Raw genomic sequence first — 25,223 nt, forward strand, 5'->3', positions numbered from 1 at the left:
AAGTTGATGCTTCACTGCAGTACTGGAGGACAGCTTCATTATCAAATATGCTGCCTGATCACTATGTCAAACCAGCTAGTCCAGTCTGCCTGTTCAAAGCCTGAAAAGAGTAGCAGAGATTCTGTCAAATGTTTCTTCGTTAACAATGCTGAAGCAGGGTTACACGTAACTTACTTTACTGTCGCAAGTCTACAAATCAACTGCAAAACAATAAGACATCAAAATGTATTGAGTGCTGTGAAACACTGACATCCTGGACATTTGGAAAAATGCAATGTAGACAAGTTTTTGTTATCTAGAGACTTTTTATATGGCTAAATGCATCTTGTAATTTCCATTAGACATTGAGAGATAGACTGAAGTTGACCAGCTAATCTTCAAGAGTCATGACTTGTCTTGCACATTTTGGAATAAACAATGTATTGCAGGTTATGCAGTGGGGAGGGAAAAGAAAGAGCTTTGTGAATTAGCTAAGCAGGTGATTTGCGTGACAAACTGAAATCTGGCAGTTGCTTATCAGGCAGTGCGGAGAAGGCTATAGAACTCAGACCATACTGACACCAAGATTCAAAATGTAAAACTGATTTTTAAAAGGAACAAGGCTTCCAAATAATTGAACACAAAGAACCACAAAATACTAATCATAGCAGATTTAAATATTTTCCTTCTGTGGAAGTGCTGTCACTAACTAAAGTATAATCAACTGTAATTCAAGAACCAGTACTTGGAATGATCACACAATTACTGCAAAAATGAATTGCTGAAAGAATAAAGTTCCACTATATTCCCATGCTATTTGCATGAGGAAAAATGGAGTGCAAGTGCAGGCATTTGTTCAAATTGCTGGATTATCTATCCTACCTTAATAAAAGTAGCACATACCTTATACTTTGCCCACCTTTGGTCCATAACATGAAGTTATATAGTGCTTTTAATGTTATCAACATCTCAAACGGACTTCTTCAGTTAGTTTAGTCAGGCAAATAATATGAATTTTTTAAAAAATACTTTGATGTGACCTCAACAAATCTTTGGCAACTTGAAACCATTCACCTTATTGGTCAGAGGAAACAGGAGCTCTGGGCTCTAAATTTAAAAAAGCTCTAGATCTATAAAACAAATTAATGTTCAATGGGAAACGTGGATTTAATCTATTGTTCCACACTTCATACATTGATTATTCCTAAACGAACTTTCCAGTACCACAATAATTAATTATTTTAGAAATTTGCAATAAGAATTGTGCTAGGCACCTTGGACTTTTGAAAAATCAACCTGAATGTAGAATGAGTATTTAAGTATTTTTATTTGTTTAGTATGACTATACACCTTGCTGTAGCAAATGCTACTGCTTCTGGTGCTCTGGTTTAACTTAGCTCTGTACTGCATCTAACATCTACATTCAACATCCTTTACTGCACATTTAGTAGCAAAACAATACCAGTGTTAATACTACAAGTAATTGATTTTTAGCTACTTATCAAATGCATTTCAAATTTCTGTTCCATTCTGTTCTCAAGTTAGTCTGTACCTTTTTCAACTTATGTCCCAAGCTTCTATACAAAAATTTACACATTTGCATTTAAATAAAGGTCATAGCTTGTATTCTGCTCCCATTTTTTGCTGTAACCAATTTTGACCAAAACAATACAATCTATTAAAGATATAGCTAGATGATACATTAATAAAAGCTGAGACTACTTCCTGTTCGGGAAAAAAAGCCCCAAGGGAAGAAAATTCAATTTAGAAATTTAATTTCCATTTATTACTTCAGCTTTTTACAGCTTTATAATTCAACGTTTATAAAAAAACCCTTTTAAGTCAAAAGATGACAAATTCAAAATATTCATTACAGATTTTGTTAAGCTCCCACAAAAGAACAGCATCTAAACAGGTTTGTTTTTTTACTCCCAGAACAACCGTAACAGTAGAAGACATTAACAGTTTGGGTGAAGCCAGCCTGTTACACAAAGGAAAATACAATCCATAGCTACTGTCAACCAGGGAATCCTAAAATCCTTCAGATCCTGGTAATACCATCCTCTTCCTATAACAATTTTCTTTTTTTTTTAAAAAAAAGAGACTTCCAGTGTTCTAAATACAGCCCATTTTCACCTGAAGCTCTTTATAAAGAATGTCGTGGACAATCAAACGGCTCAAATAAAACTCAAACTCTGCAGAAACTACACTACAGATTGTTTCGGTGGATTAAACACAAAGGATTTGTACAGTTACATAAAAGATGTCACATAATACCATTACTTAATGACAGCCAAGACAAAAACTGCAAACAAAGAAAATGGTTCCAATACATTAAATGTTTCATCACAAACAGCATAAACTCAACTGAGTGCAAATCCAGCATACCTTATGGCTGCATTTGAAAACTGGTTCACTCCAAAAATCACAACTTATCCCATATAAATTTGATTTTATCAAAACCAGTTTCCCACAAAGGATTTCTCACTGTCAAACACAACATTCGAAAGGAGTTAGGAAATTCTGAGTCACAGACTTCCCTAAAACTTCCATCATTCTGTTCCATGCATGTAAGTTGGTTGAGCTGATGGAGGAAATGAAACAACTGTGGAACAGAGCTGCTTAAGGTCAGATAGGAAAGAAGGAATCTCAGCCAGTCATGGTGGATGAGAATAAGCAAAGTACAGCTCCAGGATTAAAACCAACCATCAAACCATCAAGACCAACGGCTTTTCAAGTATTATTGCATTTAAAATGAGATGTTGTTGCAAAAATGAAAGCCATGTAGGAATTTTGTCTAAATTGGTAATAAAACATTTCAATTTGACTTTATGAAAAATTATTTCTGGTATAAGTAAGACGCAGTGTCAGTGTTCATGGGTGGCATGACAGCGATGTCATTATACTGGCATTCTTCTAGCAGTCAATTTTAAAATGTACAAAGCCCTTGTGCCTAATCCAGTCAGCTCAAGTTAAATATATTCTGTACTCTCCTTCATGATGGTGGTGAAGCTTGAGCCTTTCTCATTGATCGCAGAGCCTTCTCTCGGAGATGCTTTTCAAGGTCATCTAAGTTTTCCTCCTCACTTTCCGATTCCTGTAATGAATTGATCAGATGAAGCTCAGAGCTATGCTGAAAAGCATTTTTAAAAGAAAACTTCAGTTATTAAAAAAAGATTTAATTTTTCAATTTCTCCAACTTCTTGAATTGGAGAAGTGAAATCTAAGCAGCACATTAGACTGCTGAGATTTATTTAACTGTTTTCCTTATAAAATTTGAAAAGTGTGTATTACAAACTAAATTCTGGTTATATAATTACAAAACAAAAATTTTAACACAAGTACTCACAAACACAAAGGAATGATTTGCAATATACATTTGGCACAAATTATGTTTGAATTTCATAACAAAGCAGTACGAGCAATGATTGAAAGTGCACGCACATGCAATATACAACGTAGATCACACACAACTGCCCTCGCCCAACTGTCTACATTTTCAAAAACGCAAGTTAACACTACACTCAGCACCAACCTGTACCACGAAGACCTCAATCATTGCTGCTACCTGATAAAAATGCATTGAGGATGAGGATTAACATATACTGCCTTCCTTAGTGCCATGACAGGAACATAAGAACTAGAAGTAGGTCACTAACCACACCGCCCTGTGGCCCAACATTTCAACTCCCCCCCCCCCCCCCCACTCTGCCGAGGACATGGAGGTCCTGGGCCTCCTTCACCGCCACTCCCTCACCACCAGGCGCCCTGGAGGAAGAACGCCTCATCTTCCGCCTCGGAACACTTAGACCCCAGGGCATCAATGTGGACTTCAACAGTTTCCTCATTTCCCCTTCCCCCACCTCACCCTAGTTCCAAACTTCCAGCTCAGCACTGTCCCCATGACTTGTCCTACCTGCCTATCATTTTTTCTACCTATCCACTCCACCCTCGCCCCCACCCTATCACCTTCATCCCCTCCCCCACTCACCTATTGTACTCTATGCTACTTTCTCCCGACCCTCCTCTAGCTTATCTCTCCAAACTTCAGGCTCTCTTGCCTTTATTACTTTTGCCCGAAACGTCGATTTTACTGCTCCTCGGATGCTGCCTGAACTGCTGTGCTCTTCCAGCACCACTAATCCAGAATCCATTCAGCTCCTTGAGATTGTTCTACCATTTGATACAATCATGGCTGATCTCACTTTCACATTCCTGCCCTGTCTCCATAACCCTTTAACCTGTTACTAACTGCATAACTATCACCTCGATGGTCAGCATCTACCACATGCTGAGGTATGGAATTCCAAAGTCTCAACTCTTTGAAAGTAGTCATTTCTCCTCATCTCAGTTTTAAATCTGCTACCCCTTAACCTAAAGCCACAAACTATTTTTCTTGATTGCCCCGTGAGGAAACATTAATTCTTCATCTACTTTGTCAATTGCCTTTGGCATCTCGCGTACCTCAATTAAATCTCCTCTCATTCTTCTAAACTTCAGAGAGCATGGGCCGAATCTGTTCAACCTCTCTACAGAAGAGACTCATTGCTGGACTCAAATCTGCTGTACCTCCTCTAAACAGCCTCCAACACAAGTAAGGGGACCAAAATAGTATGCAATATTCCAGTTACAAGAAGACTTCCTACTTTTTACTCTATTTCTGTAGCAATAAATGCTAAAATTCCATTTGCGTTCCTTATTACCTGCACACTAGTTTTCGAGTCATGCACGAGCACATCCAATCCCTCTTCACCTGAAGCCTTCTATAGTTTCTCTCCATTTAGATCATAGTGCTCAGTTGAGCAACATAGCTGAAAATGAGCAACTTCTTACATTTCTAAAGTGCATGCTCCAAACTTGTAAATTATACATGCCATACTAACTACTGGAAATATCAACTTTATTCCAATCAGTCTCTAATTTTAACTCACCTTTACAGGTTCTGAAGCTTCTGGCTGGGGTGACTTTGCTGGAGCTTCAACTGGCTCTACTGGTTGTTCCACCACTGCTGTTGCCACTGCAGCCTTTTCTTTCTTATGCTTCTTGTGTTTTTTGTGCTTTTTGTCCTTCTTGTGTTTCTTATCTTTCTTCTTTTTCTTCTTCTTTCCTCCTGTTTCCTGATCAGAGATCTTGAAAATACAAAGCAATATTACTTCAAAACATTCAATGGCAAGATTGCATTTTAAAGTGGATTCACTGTACTTGCTAAGTTTATTTTAGAAAGATGGCAGCAGTTACAAAATGATGTACTTTATCATTAACACAGTATAAATACTCCAAGCAGTTTTTGAATGAGACATCATAGAGTACTAGCACTTTTGCTACCTTGATATTCTGTATGGAAGGAGAAAGGCAGGTGCACAAAATCAAATATCAAGAATGTGCACAAAGTACTATAATGGATTGGTAAGATTAGGGTTCATAATCACAATTCTTGATAAGTTGTTTCATCGATGCATATGAGACTACAGAATGGCAAGGCAATTCAACGCAATGCCCCACAAAGACAATACTGGTGAAATCCTGGCAGTTGATGCAACCACCACAGATAAAACTACCAAGAAAAAAAAAATCTAAAAATGGACTAATAAAAATACCAATAAGGGAGGGATTATCATCTCCAGGGGGAAAAAACAAGCAACAGTCACCATACTAAGTCAAGTAGATCTCTGCTTAAAAATAAATTTAATTATTTCAATTCATAAATCACATGTTGTTTAATGAAATTTTCAAGTTTTAAAACTACAATCTCTGGAGCTTATCCAAGTTACCCAAATTCACCAACCCAAATCTAATCAGAGTGTTGCAGATCTTCCACAACTCAGTTTTACAATACTAAAAACATTAGCTATGGAAATACCTCATCACTTAACATTAAAAAAGAAACAAAATTAACGAGAATCAGGTTTTTGCATTAATAGGTCTCTGCACAATCACAGCTTACAACATGACAGACTCTTTGTCCATACCAGTCAGGTATCCTAAATTAATCTCACACTGTTTGTCACCATTGGCCATATCTAAACCTTTCCTATTCACATATCTATCCTGTTGATTGTTAAATGCTGTAACTGTACTAGCCTCCACCACTTCCTTGGCAGCTCATTCCAAACATGCACTACCCACTGCATGAAAAAAAGTTCTCTCTTCGGTCCCTTTTAAATCTTTCCACTCTCACATTAAACCTATGTCCTCTAGTTCCTGATTGCCCTACCGTGACGGGAATATCTTGGCTAATCACCCCACCTATGCCCATTCTGAGAGAAGTTATGCAAAAACAGAAGTACAGCAAGGGTTGCCATAAACAGCTACGAAGGGTCTCTTAAAATTGTGTAGAATCAATTTTATTGTGGGGGCTTATTCACTCTATTGATTCTTGGAGAATATATGAAGCTGAATTGGAAAACAATGTCAGATGGAGGAATATTAGCAGTACAGTATCATAAATTACCTTCACAGGAGATGGACTAATTGAAGCATCCTTTGTCTTTTTGTTTTGTGGTGGTGGGGGGACAGGAGTCGGTGACCTGCTGACAGACTGTGACCTGGAGACTGACGCAACTGGCCTCTTCTTAGGAAGAGGTTCTGGTGATCTTGATATGGATCTGGACGAAGAAGCTCTTCTTACAGCTACTGGACTTGGTGAGATCCTTAGAAAAATTTACAAATTAGTGTATTGAAAATGAAAGATCCTCAGGAATTAATAGGATCTACAAAAGTAATTTTCTGCATCAATTAAATTGAAGCTGTCAAGTAGTTTAGAATGAGTTTACAGCTGAAATCCAAAGCATCACATGCTTGAAAAAAACCTTATAGTTGCAACAATTGCTAATAGAAATAAATTAATTATACAAATAGTTTAAAGGAATTGTCTATTGGAAGAGAAAATGTTGAAATTTTTACAAGGTAAATCTGAACACAAACATAATATACAATTAACAAGTAAACTAACTTTTTTTTATTATTTTAGTTACAAGTTGATGAAAACCAAGATATAAAATGTTGCATGTGTTTTTGTCAACTCAATGAGCTTGCAAATCAATTAAGCAAACTCATGTAGTCTGAGGTAAGGTATTGGTTTTGAAACTTTAGTCAATAACCAGTAACAGGTAGGTAGCATAATAGTGACTATATTTTCAAAGGGTAATCAGCAACTAAGCATTAATGCTTTATTTAGCAACCTTACTTTTTAGGTTTCTTAGGCTCTGGAGTCCGTGAAACTCGCCGAATTGGCCTATTACTAGGAGATGGCGACATATGACGGCGTTGTGGTGGAGGCGGTGATACGGACACTCTACGTGCTGGTGGTGGACTAATAGATCCACGCATCACCCTTAATCGTGGGGATGGTGAATGGCGTTTGTGTGGTGGAGAGCGAACATCTCTGTTAGAACGACTCTGTGGTGATCCTCTCCTACGTCTGGATGAAGGAGAAGGGGAACTACGACGTTTTGGAGCTGGTGATGGGGATCCCCTCCTTCTAGGTGGTGGTGATGGAGTATATCTCCTCTGAATTGGAGGTGAATAACGCCTAGGTGAGGCTGAGCGCCTACGTGGAGGAGGAGATGGAGATCTAAAAGACAAAGCAGTGACAAGACAAATTAGTAATTTTATGTATAGTTATCCAAGTGATAATAAAACCAAAGTAATATTGCTCAAATTAATCTTAATTTTATTCAGATATACTCTTCCAGTTGTGTATGAACAATCATTAATTTTTGCTCTCGTCACTAAAACACAGAACAAGGCTCCAGTGACAAGAAAAATAACACATCAAACTGGGCTATAAATAATACATCAGTAATGACTGCACTGAAAACTTCAAGAGTCAGAACCATGCTGAAGGAAATAGAAACCTGCCAGTTTTGGTCTCTTGTCAGAAGAACCATAAGTGGTCTCAGATTATGTTAGACAAAGCAATGGAGGTTCTTTTGGATTAGAGATCTTCACACAAATAATTCATGTGTACATTAGTGGTGAATGGGCTGTTACTTAATTGTGATCTCTTCCAAAGCTAAAAGGTGCTCAATATAATCAGAACACAAAGAATTATGACTTGCCCTAAGTAAGGGTGAGCTGCTGATGACTACATGTAACTGCCCTTGGAACAGGAAGAAGAAAACTGTACATGAGGGGTGGAAGAGCTCCAGCTGGTATAAGGCATGAATAAAAAAACAGAATGCACATGCACCAAGGAACATTCACAATAATTTACACCTGGAATCAAATTACAAATATTAAATTATCTATTGCCTGACAACAACACATTCTAACGACAAACCATTTCAAGATAATTAAGCTTAACTTCACAGGTCTGTCAACATGCATCAGTAGCTAATGACAGTACATACACACGTAGTAAATCCACTCCTGGATTGGAGAAGGTGAGAAAAAGAAAAGCAAAACTGTCTGTTTCAGTTAACATAATGCAATAAAGCCTACTGTCACTATTCTACAGCAAACCCAGGCTTTGTGAATGCCTAATTAAATGAGATATTAAATGAATATATATTCAATCTACAAACTGAAGCAACCAGCCCTTCACTGAATTTCCAATCCAAAGCCAGAGTCTGAAATTTTTAACAGTAACTCCAGTAAAAAAAAATCTACTTATATACAAGTTTTACAAACATGACAGCTACGTTCAAAATTCAATGCTGCAGCTGTAATCTCAATTAAGCTACAGTAGCAGAATGAGTGCAGTTCTCGTCATCATACTATAGGATGCGGTTACACTAGAGAAGGTGCAGAGGAGACTCACCAAGATGTTGTTTGAGCTTGAAAAATTCAGCTAAGTGACTAGATAAAATGAAGTTGTTTTTCTTGGAGCATAGAAGACTGAGGGGGGTGTGAAGTGTGCAAAGTTATATAGGTAGCGAGGGAGAAAAACTTTTCTTCTAGTACAGGGGTCAATTACCAAGAGGTACAGTTTTAAGGTAAGGAGCGGAGGTTTTCAGGAAAAGCTTTTTTGCCCATAGTGCGGTGTGTATATAGAACTCTTAAAGGGTGAAAGAGACACCAATCCTCAAGAAATTTAAGTATTTAGATGAGCATTTAAATGCTATAGCATACAAGGCTACAGGGCATTTGCTGGCTAAAAGAATTAGAATACATTAATGCTCAATGGTTGGAGACTCTACGATGGGCTAAAGGACCTATTTTAATGCTCTATTCCAACAGAGACTTTGATTTCTATTTTGCTGTAACTACTGCACACAGTTAATTTGAAGGGAAATGGAGTCGAAATTCTGAACAGAAGTTCATGCATCAAGTTAATATTTTGAGGGCATTAATGTTGAAATTTAGAAAATAACCATTTCAATTTCATGTCGCAATTTTGCCATATTATCCACCATACACTTAAGTTACCCAAATCAAATTTCAAGTGACATGCTGAACTAATCAATTTATTTTGAAACTGTAGTTAGAATGAAATCAGCTGTCCCATGATTTTAAAGAACCCATCAACATGGAAGTTTAAAATAGCTATTTCCACCACAGACTTTAAATTCATCACTGCCATGCTAGAAATTACAAGATTACTAACTCCTCTCTAATAGGAAATCACTTGACAACTGGAAGTCAAAACATTTACTAACCTGCGCCTCAATGGAGATGGTGACCTGCGCCTTCGAGGAGGAGGAGATGGAGTTCGTCTGCGCCTGGGAGGTGGCGATGGGCTTCTCCTTCTCCTGTTTGCCATACATTAACATGTCAACTTACATTCAAAGTGTCAGCACAAAATAAATATTTCACTGTAGATCACTCAGTGATCCCATTAATTCTCAGCCTCAAGTTAAAAGTGAATCTTAGCCAAAGGAAATAAGAATTGCACTGATATAAACTACTTTTGAAATACATTCTGGAATAGAATGTCTCTGAAAATTTAAGGTTTCTGCTGCACATTATCTGAAAACTATTTTCTGTACAACCCCAGTTGGATTTCAGGACAAATGTTTGTAGCTTTTTTGAAATATAGGTATAATTAAAAAACATTTAACATGAGCAATAGAAACCGAAAAGACATTCCTTAAGCACAATCTTCAGAATTAGATGCATCCATAGCCCCCTTCGGTGAAACGTATTGCATTGAAACAGGCTATTCAGATGAATTGGGCAATGCTAGAATTTATGCATCTTCGAAACATTCTCCCACCCAATTTCTTTAAACACAATCCTTACCAATGCCTCTCTAAATACTATTAAAACAAATTAACAATCACACAATGCTAACTGTAATCCCTAGTCTGATCTGAATTTACTGATTTCAACCAGTTTGGCAGATGAGTGATTTTAAAATCAGCTGTTTATTGATAACTGCTATTTAGTCACCTATGAACTCAGATAAGACGTAGGCCACCTAGCACATCAAGCCTGCTCCGCTATTCATTTACATCACGGCTGATCCATCTGTTACAAATTCCAAGTTCCCATTTATTTCAGCGCAATTTTAAAGTATATAAGTGTTTCAATATTTGAATATGTTACAGATTTCAGACATCTCAGAAATATCCTTGAACTGAACTTTAATTTTAAAGCAACTAATTAAAATGTAATTTTTTAGCCAGCCATTAAACCTAAGTGTTCCACCCCAGATAACCTTTGATTCTCTTAAGAATCTGTCTCAGTCTTAAACATATTCAATGAATACGGCACCTAATTTGTGAATCAGGCAAAGACTATCTGGAGACTGATAGCCTAAATGGTGGTATGCTTATTAGGGCAAGAGTCATGCACTAGAGAAAGTTGACAGATCGCTACCACCATACAAACTAAACCCCAAAATATCAAAGTCTTCAAGAATAGAGAAATATGGAAAAAGAACATTCTTTCAGACATTAAAATCAATGAATAGAAGTGTAAACCCCTTGGAATGCACTTGTTAAAAAACAAAACAATTAGAAATTCTATGGTTTAGAGAAAATTAATAATTAATCACTTTCTCTAAACCGACAATCAAAGATTCAGGTTATTTCAGTGCAATTTTAAAATATATCAGGGTTTCAATATTCAAACAGTGAACAGATTACAAATTTTAGACATCTCAAAAACAATTTTAAAGATACCAATTAAAATGTAATTTTTCAGCCAGCCATTAAATTTAAGTGCTCGTAGGTTTTTAAAATTTACAATAAAATTCAGAAATAATCACAAAATGTCACTGGTGACACTGCTACTTTACCCATTCGATTGTGGGTCTTTCACACCAAATAAAATTGGCTGTTGCCATTATCCATCATACAATGAAAACCACTTATGCTTTTTGTATCCAATTCAAAGACCAAACCACATTTCTTGCAAAATGCCTTTCATTTTATCGGAAACAATTTCACATTCAAAATGAAAGCACTCTGGTTGTATTTATTCTATGTACAGTAATCTACATTATCCCAGAAATATATACTGTCATACAATAAAAAAAAAGAAATCAGGAATTCCAGTGGTTACAGATACACTTCAGTCCAGTTTACATGAACCAATTGATTCCTTGGAGTACTATAGATTCAAGATAAATATCCCAACCAGGTTTATATATGGCCGAGCTCTTAAAGAAGAGGGTTACTGAAAACTGACTATTTTAGGTAGACAGGGCCGATATCTACTTATAAAGACTGATAAAAACTAGAACCAGGAATGAGTGTGTTGAGGTCCTGGACCAGTAAGTTAGAAAAATTTTTGATTCAAAGATTGGCTCTATAATACAACTGCATGAAAGTAATCCTGATTTCCAAATTTTCTCATTTTTACTCAAGTATATTTCTAGAATAATTTATTTTATGCTTAGATTTTATTTTGGTTTTGGATTACTTTTGTAATCCTCAATATTAATCTTGGCAAATTTGGTATAAGTGGGTTCCACTGTACCTTTATTCCCCCAAGTATTTGCAAGTTTAATTCATCAAAAGCAGATAATCCACATTGAATTAGTTCTTTGCAGTTCAGTTTAAAGTTCCCATTTGCAAAACATCATCAAAAATCAATTTCAAGCATAAAACACAAGAATTGAGTGCTATAAATTTCCTGTTCAATTGAAAATTTGATGCATAATTATTGTAGCATTCCAGTGAAGCTGGACTGCATTGCCCGATATGCAGTGCAATAATTCAACTAATTAGTAGTTGGGCTGGGGTTGCTAAATTAAAGGAACCTTAAACAGGCTAATGTTTTCAGTGATCAGACAGCAACTCATTTTCAAACCAACCTTTTCGCCACTGGGAAGTGCCACCTCTTTCCAAGCGGCATCCTGATAGCAAGAGAAAACAAAACCAAGCTGTGTTTTTTTCACAGATCAACCTCTAACCGAAGTATCTTAAACCAAAAATTCATACACAGTACCTCTGATTAACTTAGTTCATTAATAACTATACATTTAATTTTTTAAACATAACTTTCCACAATTCTATATCTCTCACTGAAAACTGGCCAGGAAGATCAGTTGACAACGGTCTTCAATGCCCAATCTGCAAGAAATGATAAGTGCAGTCTGATGTGGAGCAAGGGTGGCTTATCTTCCCCACAGGCCAGATACTCAGCTTCTGCTTGGTGCTGCATCTAGCGGTCAGCTAAAACTAGCAACGTCCAATCCACCTTACAACACACTAGTGTTACACCGTCAATTTAAACATATTATTCTTATTCACTGTGCACTCCTGATTTTACACAAGTACTACAATCCTTTGAAAGGATAAATTAGAGAAACTGGGTAAGAAGAGGATCTTCACTAAGTTTTTTTTTACTACCACTTTCAAAAGCTTTTAACTTCTCAGCCACCCTAATGTAGAAAGTTCAACATTTTATTTAAACTTGATAAAGAGAAGTGCAAATTCCAAACTACTCAATGAGGCACCAGATGGATCAAGTTCTTTTTAAAAAAAAAAAGCTCTTAAAATGAAGTGCTCTGTGCACCTCCAGCAAGGTAACTTAAAACAGTTCAAATCTGCAATCTTGCCTGACAAGTAGGAAGGAATTTTTAAAATGGGTTTAGAAGCAAATCAAAACACTTTATTCAATGTTACTGATTCCTTAAGGTGACCAGGTTTTGAATATGTTCTCATAATGTGATAAGAAAATCAACAGTGAAACAAGTGAAATATCTACAATACTGGAAGAAAATTAAAGCTCAGAATTGTTCGGCTCATTTTAACAACATGATTTTAATCATTTACTAATATGGCCCTTGTATGCATTCAACACAAATGTCAAAACAAATTTCACAATTTAGAGTAGTAGTTCAGGCATATCTAGAACCAAAAATGAGCAGGGTCATGGAATTATTCTTCCCCTTGCTTTGCATGAAAAGTCTTACCACATGCCCAACAGTGGGCTTTTCCTCCAAAATAAAATGCAGTTGCACAGCAATAAGAGGAAGCACTTTGAAGTCACATTCAAAATTCATAAATTAGACTGCAGTAATAGGAATATATTGAAGTAATTGGAAGGCAGACACAGCTAAATTTAATCAAGTGATTACGTCAAGCCAACTTTTAAGAACGTGTTAGTCCAAAAAATGCATGATGATACAGGACATTTCAAAACATAAACTCTAAAACAGAACTACAGGGCTTCCATACTGCTGAACTCCAGGTAATACAACAACAACTAAAAAAAATCTGTACAACAGAACTGCTTGCATTTTACCTGGGTGAAAAGTCCTTGTGCCGTTTTCGCATTGCAGGAGGTGGGGATAGACTCCGTGACAATGAACGCTGACGCCTTCTTCGAACTTCACCATTCTTTGCACTTGACCGTTTTGGTGCTTCATCTTCAGAAGAAGATGAAGATCCAGACTCTACGCAAGAGATATTTCATTAGATGACAAAATTAATTCTCAATAATGCATGTATCATTCCTAACAGGTTAAATAAAAACTGCAGAGTAAATAGAAATCACACTGGTATTTTAATAAATGGAAGAAAAAGTGGAGCAATTGTTATGATCCCAATTGATGATAATACTAGACAAGTCAGGTTCCAAAATTAAACTTGTTTTGTTAGACATTACATTTTTGTGTAAGTTAGTTATTGTGGTCACTGAAAATGTTCACAAAAGGCTGCAATATACTTTTTAACAAAAGAACAAAATGAAATACTTTCTGTACAATACCTGAAATCATAATTACAAGTATCAAAAATATTCAACCCTTTTGCCCTTAACAGCAACCTTACAGATGTGCAAACCTCAATGAAAGGTTGCCCTGCTTCTATTTTTCAGCTGGCACAGCTGTAATTGGTTTCTTTCCAGTAACTTGCTGTATTAACTAAAGAAATAGCATTCAGTGAATGTCTCTTCCTGCAAACCTTTAAACAAAGCTCCAATGCAGCTCATTAATTTATTAGTATGGCTCTTTAAACTCTTTTCATAGCATCTCTTTCTGCAGATTCTCTTAGCAAAATTAAACTACTTCTATCCTGTTTTAGAGACTGCCAAACAGACTACTGATAACAGAGGCCTTTTCCTTGAAAGAAAACGCTGCAAATTCTGGAAGAAAAAACCTTTGAGCTTTTCTTTAAAGAGAAACTTGTTGCTGTTTCTTTCTCTACGTAAAATCCGATTGCAAAGCAATTGCCATGGTGTTGATTTTTTATTGTAGACAAGGCACTGATCTGAAAACCAAGAATTTTTAGCTTCATTTAGATTCACGTTAAAAAAAAAACTTTAGACACTGTCACCATCTACAGAACTCAAAAATAAAACTAAATAACCCTCCTAACTAACAACACAGAAATACAAATCAAACTCAATGTTAGATTTGGTTTTGTCCACTTCAAAACCCAAGTATCCAAACAAGAATGCATTGCTAGTCTTCATCATACAATAGTCCAAACAGTAGATTTGCAGCATGGAATTAGAAAATATCCTAAATTAACCTAGTCCCATTTGCCAGCATTTGGCCCATTTCCCTCCAAACCCTTCCTATTCACATACCCACAGATGCCTTTTTAATATTGTAATTGTGGCAGTCTCCAACACTTCCTCTGGCAGCTCATTCCATACACACACCATGAAAATGTTGCACCTTAAGTCCCTTTGAAATCCTTCTCCTCTAACCTTAAACTTCTGCCCTCTCATTTTGTACCCCCTACAAAGGCATTGACAATTCACCCTATCCACGATCCTCACAATTTTATAAACCTCAGCTTCCGACAGTCCAGGGAGTCCAGGGATAATAGCCCAGCCTAATCAGCCTCTCCAAAGAGTTCAAACTCTCCAGACCTGGCAACGTCCTTGTAAATCTTTTCCGAACTCTTTCAAGTTTCACAACATCTTTCCTATAGAGTTTGAACACATCAAATTATTTCTTAGTCTGACAGATCCATAAGTAGCTGCAATACTCGAAGGAAATTTTTGGCTATACCCTTCAGTGAGGCAATGGCAAACACTCCAAACATAATTGATGCCATGTATCAGCATATTCATATACTTGCACAAATTTAAAAATTCAAACTGCTTTCACCAGTAAGAATTTATGTATTTCTGCATCCTCCAAAGCTACCTTTTTAAATAAATAGCTTTCACCAGAAGCAGGTTCAATCTAGTGCTCATATGCAGAAAATGATTGCAGCACATCCATAAAACACTTTGAAATACATAGGAAATGGCATATAGGAACGGAAGGTTAATCAGCCCTTTACGAATACTCAATGACGGGAGGGTGAGGGTGACAAGGACGAGGAGTTCCAAGATTTACCAACCTGAGCAAACAATTTCCTCTTCATCTCTGGTTTAAATGGTCTACCCTTGTTAGGAATTAAGGGCTACGGGGAGAATGCGGGTAAGTGGAGTTGAAATGCCCATCAGCCATGATTGAATGGTGGAGTGGACTCGATGGGCCGAATGGCCTTACTTCCGCTCCTATGTCTTCTGGTCTTATTCTCAGACTGTGTCCCTTGGTTCTACACCCATCTGGGGGAGATATCCTTTCTGCATTTATCCTGTCCTTAAAGAATTTTGTATGCTTGGAAGATCATTTCTCATTCTTCTAAACTGGGCAGAATATAGGCCTAGTCTCCTAAACAATCTTACAACAGTTCATCCTCAGATTTGGACTGGTGAATGTTTGTAGTAATGTCACGGAAAATATTATTCCTTCAGCAAGGGTGCAAAACTACATAAAAAATTTCAGGTGCTGTCTCACGAGGATTCTATACAATTAAAACAAAACAACTTTGCTCCAGTACTCAAAATGCTTTTGCGATTAAAGCCAACCTACTTTGTCACTTCCTAATGCATCTGGATGCTAGCTTTTAATGACTTATGTACAAGGACATCTAGGCTTATTTGGGCATCACATTTCCCAAATTTGCATCTCCATTCTGCCTACCAAAGTGGATAATCTTTCACTTATCCCTATTGTATTCTATCTACTGCATTTCTGCCCATTTAAATCAGCTTATCTAATCTCCATGAAGCCTCTTCACATTATCCTCATAATGCAAGTTTCCATCTAATTTTATGTCATACAAACTTGGAAATATCACATCTGGTCTCCACATGAATACCACTGATAGACTGAACAGCTGGGGCCCAAATACTGATAGTCATGGCACCATGCCAGTCACAGAAAGCATGAATAAATATATCTCAGTTTGGCATGCTATTTTATTTTCATTAATCAATCAAGTATCTTGTCAATCTTGTCAGTATATTGTGCCACTTGAATTAAGTTTGTTTGAAATTTGTGGGATTTAATCAAAAGCCTTCTAAAAATCCAAATACAACACATCAACTGGTTCACTTTTGCCATTCTGCTGGTAACAGTTAAAAAAAACTCAACAGGTATGTCAAACATGATTCCATGTTACTTAAAAAGTCTAGTTATCAGATACTTTATAATATTTAAATTATCAAATAATTAACAGTTATCCTATGTCCTGGGAATTACCTTCATAAGGTCTATTTTCTTATTTAAAATATTTGTTTGACAAAAACCAGCATCTGAATATAACGTGTCGGAAGATTATTGGCTCGAGCTCTGAATCAGGAATTTAATACAAAAATCAAAAACTGACATTCCAGTGCAGTACTGAAAGAATGCTGCATTCTTGGAGATGCTATTTTTCAGATGAACGTTAAACTGAAGGAACAGCCATCCGGCAGATGCAATTGCACCACTTCAACGGTCACGGAGTTATTCCTGGTGTTCTGGATAGTACTTAGCCCTCAAATTAACATTTCAAAAAGACAAATTATGTGGTCATTATTACACCCGAGCTTGCTGTATGAAAACTGGCCTCCTCGAAGTCTAGAGCATCACAGTTGCCAGTTATCCACCAATTCGATTCACTCCACATGTAATCAAGAAACTGCTGAAGAAAGTGGATACCCAAAAGACCTTGGGCCCTGACAATATTCTGGCAAAAATATTCAAGACCTATCCTCTAGGGCTACTCATAGCTTGAACTAAACTATTTCAGCAGATACTTCAAAGGCCATTACCCAACATGGAAAACTATTCAGGTGCCTCCTGTCCATGGAAAAACCCAACCTGGCGAATTACCGCCCAATATATTCCATTATCAAAATGACGGTAAGAATCATTAGTAGTGCAATCGAGGGGCACCTACTCAGAAATGACCGGCTCACAGACTCAGTTTGCTTTTGACCACAAACACTTGGCTCCTACCTCATTATAGCCTTAGTCCAAATATGGACAAAAGAATGAAAATCAAGATGAAGCAAAAGTGACCGTCATTGACATCAGTGCAACATTACACAGAGTGTGACATTAAGGAGCACGAACAAAATTACAGCCAATGGAAATCAGGTTGAACTTCTCCACTGTCAAGAGCACACAGGAAGATGGTCTGGTTGCTGCAGGTTAATCATTTTAGCTTCATGACATCACGGCAGGAATTCCTTTGGGTCCCATCCTAAGCTCAAACACCATCAGCAGCTTCAATTACCTTATTTCCATCAGATGGTCAGAAGCAGGGATACTCCTTGACAATTGCCCAACATTCAGCACTACTTGTAATTCTTCAGATACTGAAGCAGGCCATGTCCATATGTTGCAAGACCAGGACAACATCCACTCTGGGAAGACAAGTGGCAAGTAGCATTTTCAACAGGCAATGGCCATCTCCAATGAGAGAATCTAATCGGGTGCTCTGATAACCTCCACACCTTTGGATGGTGGGAGGAAAAGTGTATTAGTCAGGGGGAAAATGTAGGGAAATGGGTCTGGCTGGGTTACTCTTCAGAGGGTCAGTGTGGACTTGCTGGGCTGAAGGGCTTGTTTCCACACTGTAGGATTTCTAATGAGGCGGCACAGTGGCCCAGTACCAGCTGCCTCAGCACCAGGGATCCAGGTTAGATTCCAAGCCTTGGGTGACTATGTGTGTTGGAGTTTGCACATTCTCCCCGTGTCTGCCTGGGTGTCCTCCAGTTTCCTCCCACAGTACAAAGATGTGCAGGTCAGGTGAATTGGCCACGCTAAATTGCCCATAGTGTTCAGGGATATTTAGGTTAGGTGCATTAGTCAAGGGTAAAATGTAGAGTAACTAGGACTGTCTTTAGGTGGGATACTCTGAGGGTCGGTGTGGACTTGTTGGGCCAAAGGGCCTGTTTGCACACTGTAGGGATTCTATTCTTTTCAAACTACTGCCCCATGACATTCAATGACATTATTGCTGAATACCTTCCTTTCAACATCCTGGGCTTTACAATTGACCAGAAATAAAAGAGGATAACCCTTATACATACTGTGACTAAAAGAGAATTAAAGAATTATGCAGTAACTAACCATTGCCCCAATACCTATCCACAAGCTAGAAGGCAAAGTCAGGAGTATGACCAAATACATTCCACTTGCCTGGATGGGTGCAGCTGCATCAACACTCAAGATTCATGTCTGCAGCCAGGACAAAGCAAAGCAGTCATTTGATTAACACCACATCCACCATTTTCAATATTCACCAGTGACACAATAGCAGTGATGGGTTCCATCAACAAATTGCACTGTAACAACTCAAGAAAGGCACCTTTGACATCACCTTTCATGACCATCAAAAAAAAAGGACAAGAGCTCAGATGTATGGAAATATCATCTCCAAGTTCCCCTCTAATTCATGGTGTCACCACCCTTATTTGGAACTAAAATCACCATTCCTTCCCTATCACTGGATCAAAATTCTGAAACTCCCTACTTAACAGCACTGGAGGAGTTCCTAAACTAAGACTTGCAGTTGTTCAAGGCGGTAGCTCACCAACACCAACACCTTCTCCAGATCAAATGAATAGTCAATCAATGATAGTCCAGCCAGTGAAGCCCACACCCCTTGAATGAATAGAAAAATAATGTCTTCCTTGGTTTAAGTTGCTCCATTTGCTGTTTATAAGCCTTAATGTCTACTCTGACCATTTAAGTCAACAGTCTAGCCTTTGGATAATCATGCCCCATTCACAATGTAATTAACTCAGGCTTGTTTGAATTGTTAATCGTATCAGACTTTTACCAGTTTAAAAAATATTCCCCAGTTCTCTATAGATATAACTAATTCTCAGCATCACTAATTAGATTCTAAAATCTATCAATAATGAATCAATTAGTCCTGATAATTTAAATACATCATACTGTAAGTAGTTTTAGTTCCATACCTAAACCTCTGGTATCTCTGTCTCAACTTGCCAATAATGAAAAATGAATCAGCATTTGTAAATGGTTTCTGGCAGTCACAATTTAGTGTACAGATTGAATACTGCCAAATTTCCTTGGGAAATATTGATACCGCCTTTCCTTCCCCCAGTTCCTTTTCCACTGTCACAGATTAGGGATAAAAACTGTAACAAGCAACATAACAGCTAAAAGAAAGCCAATTACATTGCCAACTAACTTAAAAACTGTTGCTCTGCACAGTTTTCATTGAAATTACCAAGAATTTGATCCAGTTCTATAACTTGCTTTAATATCCAAATAAGATCGCAGTTTCTCTTTTTTAAAGAAAAAAAGCAGTATTTGGCAGGGGAAAGTATCTGAGCTGGCAGTACTAAATGCACTGAAAATATCCTAGCAGCTACTTCAAACAGTCTACCGAAAATAAAAACTTGTAGGATCACAAATTAAGATTGTGCTGAAACTACAAAAATGTAACAATTATAGAAGCAGAGAGAAGAATTCAAAATTATCTTCTATTCACAGTCCTTTCCGGTAGCTAAAACACCTGTCCCAAATATAATAATTTGCCTCAATTCTTTAATTTATTTACTCCTATTCAAGGTTAGTTTGAACTTCTGATGACAAATCAAAACTTGAGCAAAGTTAAATATTCTAGTTATCACTGTTCCAGTTTTCTATGATGACAGCAAGTTAACTCTGGCTAATAATTTAGAATACCGATGTACAAATTATTCAAGAATAAGGTTTGCAGTGAAAATTCAGTTATTTTCTGAAACGAAGGGAACCATGAGTGGTCAATGGAAGTCAGCAAGCAGTTTTTAAATCTCTATTCAGTCGGAATTTTACATAAATCAGCAAATATTCCTGTGGACTCTAATTCCACAATAATTCTGTATAATGACCGAAAAATGTTGACAGCAAGTGCAAATACTAAATCTTCACTACTGCCTTTCCAGTACCAAGTTATATTTTTAACCATATAAATTCAGTTGAATCTTCAAACATTTCATGCCGGCACGTCAGGTTAATTTTAAAAAACATAAATGCAACATTATATATAGCAGCTGTCAAAAGTTTCACCTGAAGAGGTCTGTTGGTTCTGTTTGCGGTACTGGCGTCTCTGCTGTACTGATTCCACTCCTGTAGTTTTACCTCCTTTATCATCTTCTGCAACAATAAAAAACAATCTAATAACTGTTTTATAACCTGGATCCTTATGACTTTAATCCATCACACATGCTTTCAATTTCGCAGTACATGCTGCGATTGAGAACAGTGTGAAATATGAGAAAAAAACTGGATGATCTTCAGTCCAAAAGACTGTATTTTAATAACAAAACAAACCTAGAATTAGGGAGCTAGTACTGGTGGAAATGACCAGAATGCCGTATACTCCAGAACTGGGTGTGTGCTTAACCAAGACATTCTGATACAGCTACTGGCATCTTCCCAAAAATGATCTGCTTATGTCCTAGTGACAAAAATCAGGACAATTCACAATGGTCAATTACTACTTCATCAGCCTACTCCTAATCATCATTTTGGTGGAAAGAGTCAGTACCATCAAGTTACATCTTCTCATTACTTGCTCTCACGAGCTTAGGTTCTGCCAAAACCAGTGTCAGATATCATTACAGTCTTTGTCCAAACATGAAGAAGTCAGTAACTGACTTTGACATCAGTGGCAACATTTGCCAAAGTGTAGCCCCAGGAGTCCCAGTAAAGTGGTAGTCAAGGGGCTTCATGGGCTAAAGACTCTAAAGCATGGAATCATATCTGACACAAAAGATGATGGTGGCAGACAGCGAAAGCTTTGGCATTAGTGTATTAGTTCCACCAGGCAGCATTCTAGGTTAAAACGTTAACTGCTTCTTCAATTACCTCATCTGTTATAAAAGGTTAGTGTCATCACTAATCTGTCATTAGTGATTGCTATGTGAGTCCAGCTGCAGCAATTCAGATATGGAAATAGCCCATCCATATATGCAGCCTACTTTGCTGGTAAATAACAATCATGTCACTCAAGTGTTAGGCAAAGACAATCTACAACAGTCTAAAGTCCATCCCATGGCATTTAAGGACATTACAATGACCAACATACCAATCTATCCTGTGAATGAAAAAAGTTAACTTGCTCAGATCATCAATGAACAAAAATCAACACTGACTGGCCATATAAGTGCCCTGGTTACAAAAACATGACAGTGGTTGGAAATTCAATGTTGCTTTGTTCACCAAGGATGTATACCTCCTATAAGGCAGGTCAGGATGTTGATTGAACACGGACTTGCCTGGACCAGTGCCGCTCTTATAGCGCTAAAGGAGATCAATACTATCCAAGGCCAAGCAGTCTACAGAATCGATCTCTTTTAATGTTGATACTCTGCAAAACGATCATTCTCTGGTTACAGTGCACTTGAGCAAGATCATTGTGCTTTCATTATCGCATGATTAAAGTCTTTTCCCAACAGCATTGTGTTAGCAACTTAACCAAATGGACAGTAACAGGTCAATGTAGCCCAGCAAAATGTTTGCAAAGGGCAATCAGTGCAATTTTGCTGGCACCACTACATCAAAATGAATTTTTAATCAAAATTTCAGCATAGGGATAAACCATAAGATTTTTAAAGCCTTCCAAGCCAAAGAAAGAGATACTTGCAAGTGCTACCAACAGCTTGACCAAAGTAGTTTTAATGAGTACCTTAAAAGGAAGGAAATGGAGGATTTAAGAGGGAAATTACACAATACAAGGTTTAAACAGCTGAAGTCATGGTTATCATTGGTGGGCAAGTCGGATGTTGGGGCTCAAGTATAGAGGAGGAGTCAGAGTCAGAGACGTACAGCATGGAAACTGACCCTTCGGTCCAATTCGTCCATTCCGACCAGATATCCCAACCTAATCTAGTCCCACCTGCCAGCGTCCACCCATATCCCTCCAAAACCTTCCTATTCACATATCCCTCCAGATGCCTCTTAAATGTTGCAATTGTACCAGCCTCCACAACATCCTCTGGCAGCTCATTCCATACACATACCACCCTCTGCGCGAAAAAGGTGAACCTTAAGTCTCTTTTATACCTTTCCCTTCTCACCCTAAACCCATGCCCTCTGATTCTGGACTCCCCCACCCCAGGGAATAGACCTTGACTATTTATCCTATCTATGCTCCTCATAATTTTGTAAACTTCTATAAGGTCACTCCTCAGCCTCCGACGCTCCAGGGAAAACAGCCTTAGCCTGTTCAACCTCTCCCTGCAGCTCAAATCCTCCAACCCTGGCAACATCCTTGTAAATCTTTTCTGAACCCATTCAAGTTTCACAACATCCATCCAATAGGAAGGAGACCAGATTGTACATAATATTCCAACAGTGGCCTAACCAATGTCTTGTACAGCCGCAACATGACCTCCTAACTCCTGTCCTCAATACTCTGACCAATAAAGGAAAGCATATCAAATGCCTTCTTCACTATCCTATCTACCTGTGACTCCACTTTCAAGGAGCTATGAATTTGCACTCCAAGGTTTATTTGTTCAGCAACACTCACTTCCTAGGACCTTACCATTAAGTGTATAAGTCCTGCTAAGATTTGCTTTCCCAAAATCAGCACCTCACATTTATTTGAATTAAACTCCATCTGCCACTTCTCAGCCCATTGGCCCATCTGGTCCAGATCCTGTTGTAATCTGGGGTAACCTTCTTCGCTGTCCACTACACCTCCAATTTTGGTGTCGTCTGCAAACTTATTAACTATACCACTTATGCTCACATCCAAATCATTTATATAAATGACAAAACGTAGTGGACCCAGCACCGACCCTCGTGGCACTCCACTGGTCACAGGCCTCCAGTTTGAAAAACAACTCTCCACCACTACCCTCTGTCTCTCACCTTTGAGCCAGTTCTGTACCGAAAAGGTTAGTTCTCCCTGTATTCTGAGGTCTAACCTTGCTCATCAGTCTCCCATAGGGAACCTTGACGAATGCTTTACTAAAGTCCATTGAGATCACATCTACCTTTCTGCCCTCATCAATCCTCTTTGTTACTTCTTCAAAAAACTCAATCAAGTTTGAGAGACATGATTCCCATGCACAAAGCCATGTTGACAATCCCTAATCAGTCCTTGCCTTGCCAAATACATGGACATCCTGTCCCTCAGGATTCCCTCCAACCACTTGCCCACTACCAACGTCAGGCTCGCTGGTCTATAGTTCCCTGGCTTGTCCTTACCTCCTTTCTTAATCAGTGGCACCAGGTTAGCCAACCTCTAGTCTTCTGGCACCTCACCTGTGACTATTGATGATACAAATATTTCAGTAAGAGGCTCAGAGATCACTTCTCTACCTTACCACAGTTTTAGGGTACACCTGATCATGTCCTGGGGATTTATCCACTTTTACGCGTTTCAAGACACCCAGCACTTCCTCCTCTGTAATATGGACATTTTTCAAGATGTCACCATCTATTTCCCTACATTCTATATCTTCCATGTCCTTTTCCACAGTAAACACTGATGCAAAATACTAGTTTAATATCTGCCCGATCTCAAGCGGCTCCACACAAAGGCCGCTTTGCTGATCTTTGAGGGGCCCTATTCTCTCCCTAGTTACCCTTTTGTCCTTACTGTATTTGTAAAAACCCTTTGGATTCGCCTTAGCTTTGGCAAATAAAGTTCTCTCATGTCCCCCTTTTTTGCCCTCCTGATTTATCTCAAGTATACTCCTAGGTTGGGATGATTTTGGGGTGCGGCATATGTTATTCAAGGAATTTTTTTTTAAAAATGGAAATTTTAAAATAGAAAGACTATAGGATAATAGAAGTAAGGATAAGTAAGAAAATGCTGGCAACAGAGTTTTGGAAGGAACTGAAGTTTGCCTGGGACAGGGGTTAGGCAATTAGCTAATCAAAAAATAAAATAGTTGAGTAGAGAATTGGGAGGTGATAACAGCATGGATGAAGGTTTCATCAGATCTGGTGAAATGGCAGAAGTAGCAATGAACTCTTCACAATGGAAAGTATATGGACCAGGAGTCCAGCTCAGTGTCAAGTTGGGCACCCAGGTTTTAAACCACCTGGTTCAACCCAAGCAAGGACCTACAGGGGGATGTGAATTGAATTGTAGAATGAAAACAATAGTCTGAACAAAAAACAAACACCGTTAACCATCCCAAAACAGGAGTTAATATGAAAGAGTTGACTTTGGGACAAAAATTACCACTCAGTCAAGAGGGGATTTCAAGACACATTGCTCTTACTTGATAAAGCACTTAGAAATCAATTTCTTTGATTACTACTTGACAAGTCAACAGAGAGCAATTTGATCGCTCCTCATCCACTTTTAAAGATCAACGTGTAACAATACTAACCAGAGTCTGATGGTTCGGATCGTCTTGGCTTAGGAGGTGGAGAAACAGATTCATGCTTCACACTCCCTTTCCGTTTTGGTGCTGTAACAGAATTAATTTTAATAGCCTAAGTAATACAAAGATTAAGTTGAGTGTCTGATAATTCTTGCACACTTTTACCTGCAGCTTACTTTTACAAGGACAACATGGATGAAATTTTATAGGAGACTGAATTAGAGGTAGAGTGAAGGTACTCCCTAAAACAACATCAACTAAATGCTTTT

The 25,223-nt window shown here is 37.9% G+C and overlaps 1 protein-coding gene across 10 annotated transcripts in view; it reads right to left on the bottom strand.

The window, feature by feature from the left end:
* Positions 1 to 1,287: 1,287 nt before the first annotated feature.
* Positions 1,288 to 25,223, bottom strand: part of srrm1 (serine/arginine repetitive matrix 1) — a 59,895-nt gene continuing 35,959 nt past the window's right edge. For 8 of the 10 annotated variants that reach the window (XM_043717658.2, XM_087976836.1, XM_043717662.2 and 5 more), the window contains 9 exons: positions 24,961 to 25,041; positions 20,675 to 20,761; positions 13,618 to 13,768; positions 12,182 to 12,223; positions 9,579 to 9,671; positions 7,166 to 7,552; positions 6,431 to 6,629; positions 4,911 to 5,108; positions 1,288 to 3,076 (listed from right to left, as the gene is read on the bottom strand). In XM_043717658.2, coding sequence (XP_043573593.1) covers positions 2,975 to 3,076; positions 4,911 to 5,108; positions 6,431 to 6,629; positions 7,166 to 7,552; positions 9,579 to 9,671; positions 12,182 to 12,223; positions 13,618 to 13,768; positions 20,675 to 20,761; positions 24,961 to 25,041 — 1,340 coding nt within the window. In that variant the 3' untranslated portion in view covers positions 1,288 to 2,974. The remainder of the gene's footprint in view (positions 3,077 to 4,910; positions 5,109 to 6,430; positions 6,630 to 7,165; positions 7,553 to 9,578; positions 9,672 to 12,181; positions 12,224 to 13,617; positions 13,769 to 20,674; positions 20,762 to 24,960; positions 25,042 to 25,223) is intronic. The other 2 variants (XM_043717657.2, XM_043717659.2) reach the window with 2 other exon arrangements.

This window comes from Chiloscyllium plagiosum, unplaced genomic scaffold (genome assembly GCF_037043375.1).
Source record: "Chiloscyllium plagiosum isolate Xiang-an unplaced genomic scaffold, Cpla_swu_hap1 HiC_scaffold_30, whole genome shotgun sequence".
Classification (NCBI taxonomy): Eukaryota; Metazoa; Chordata; class Chondrichthyes; order Orectolobiformes; family Hemiscylliidae; genus Chiloscyllium; species Chiloscyllium plagiosum.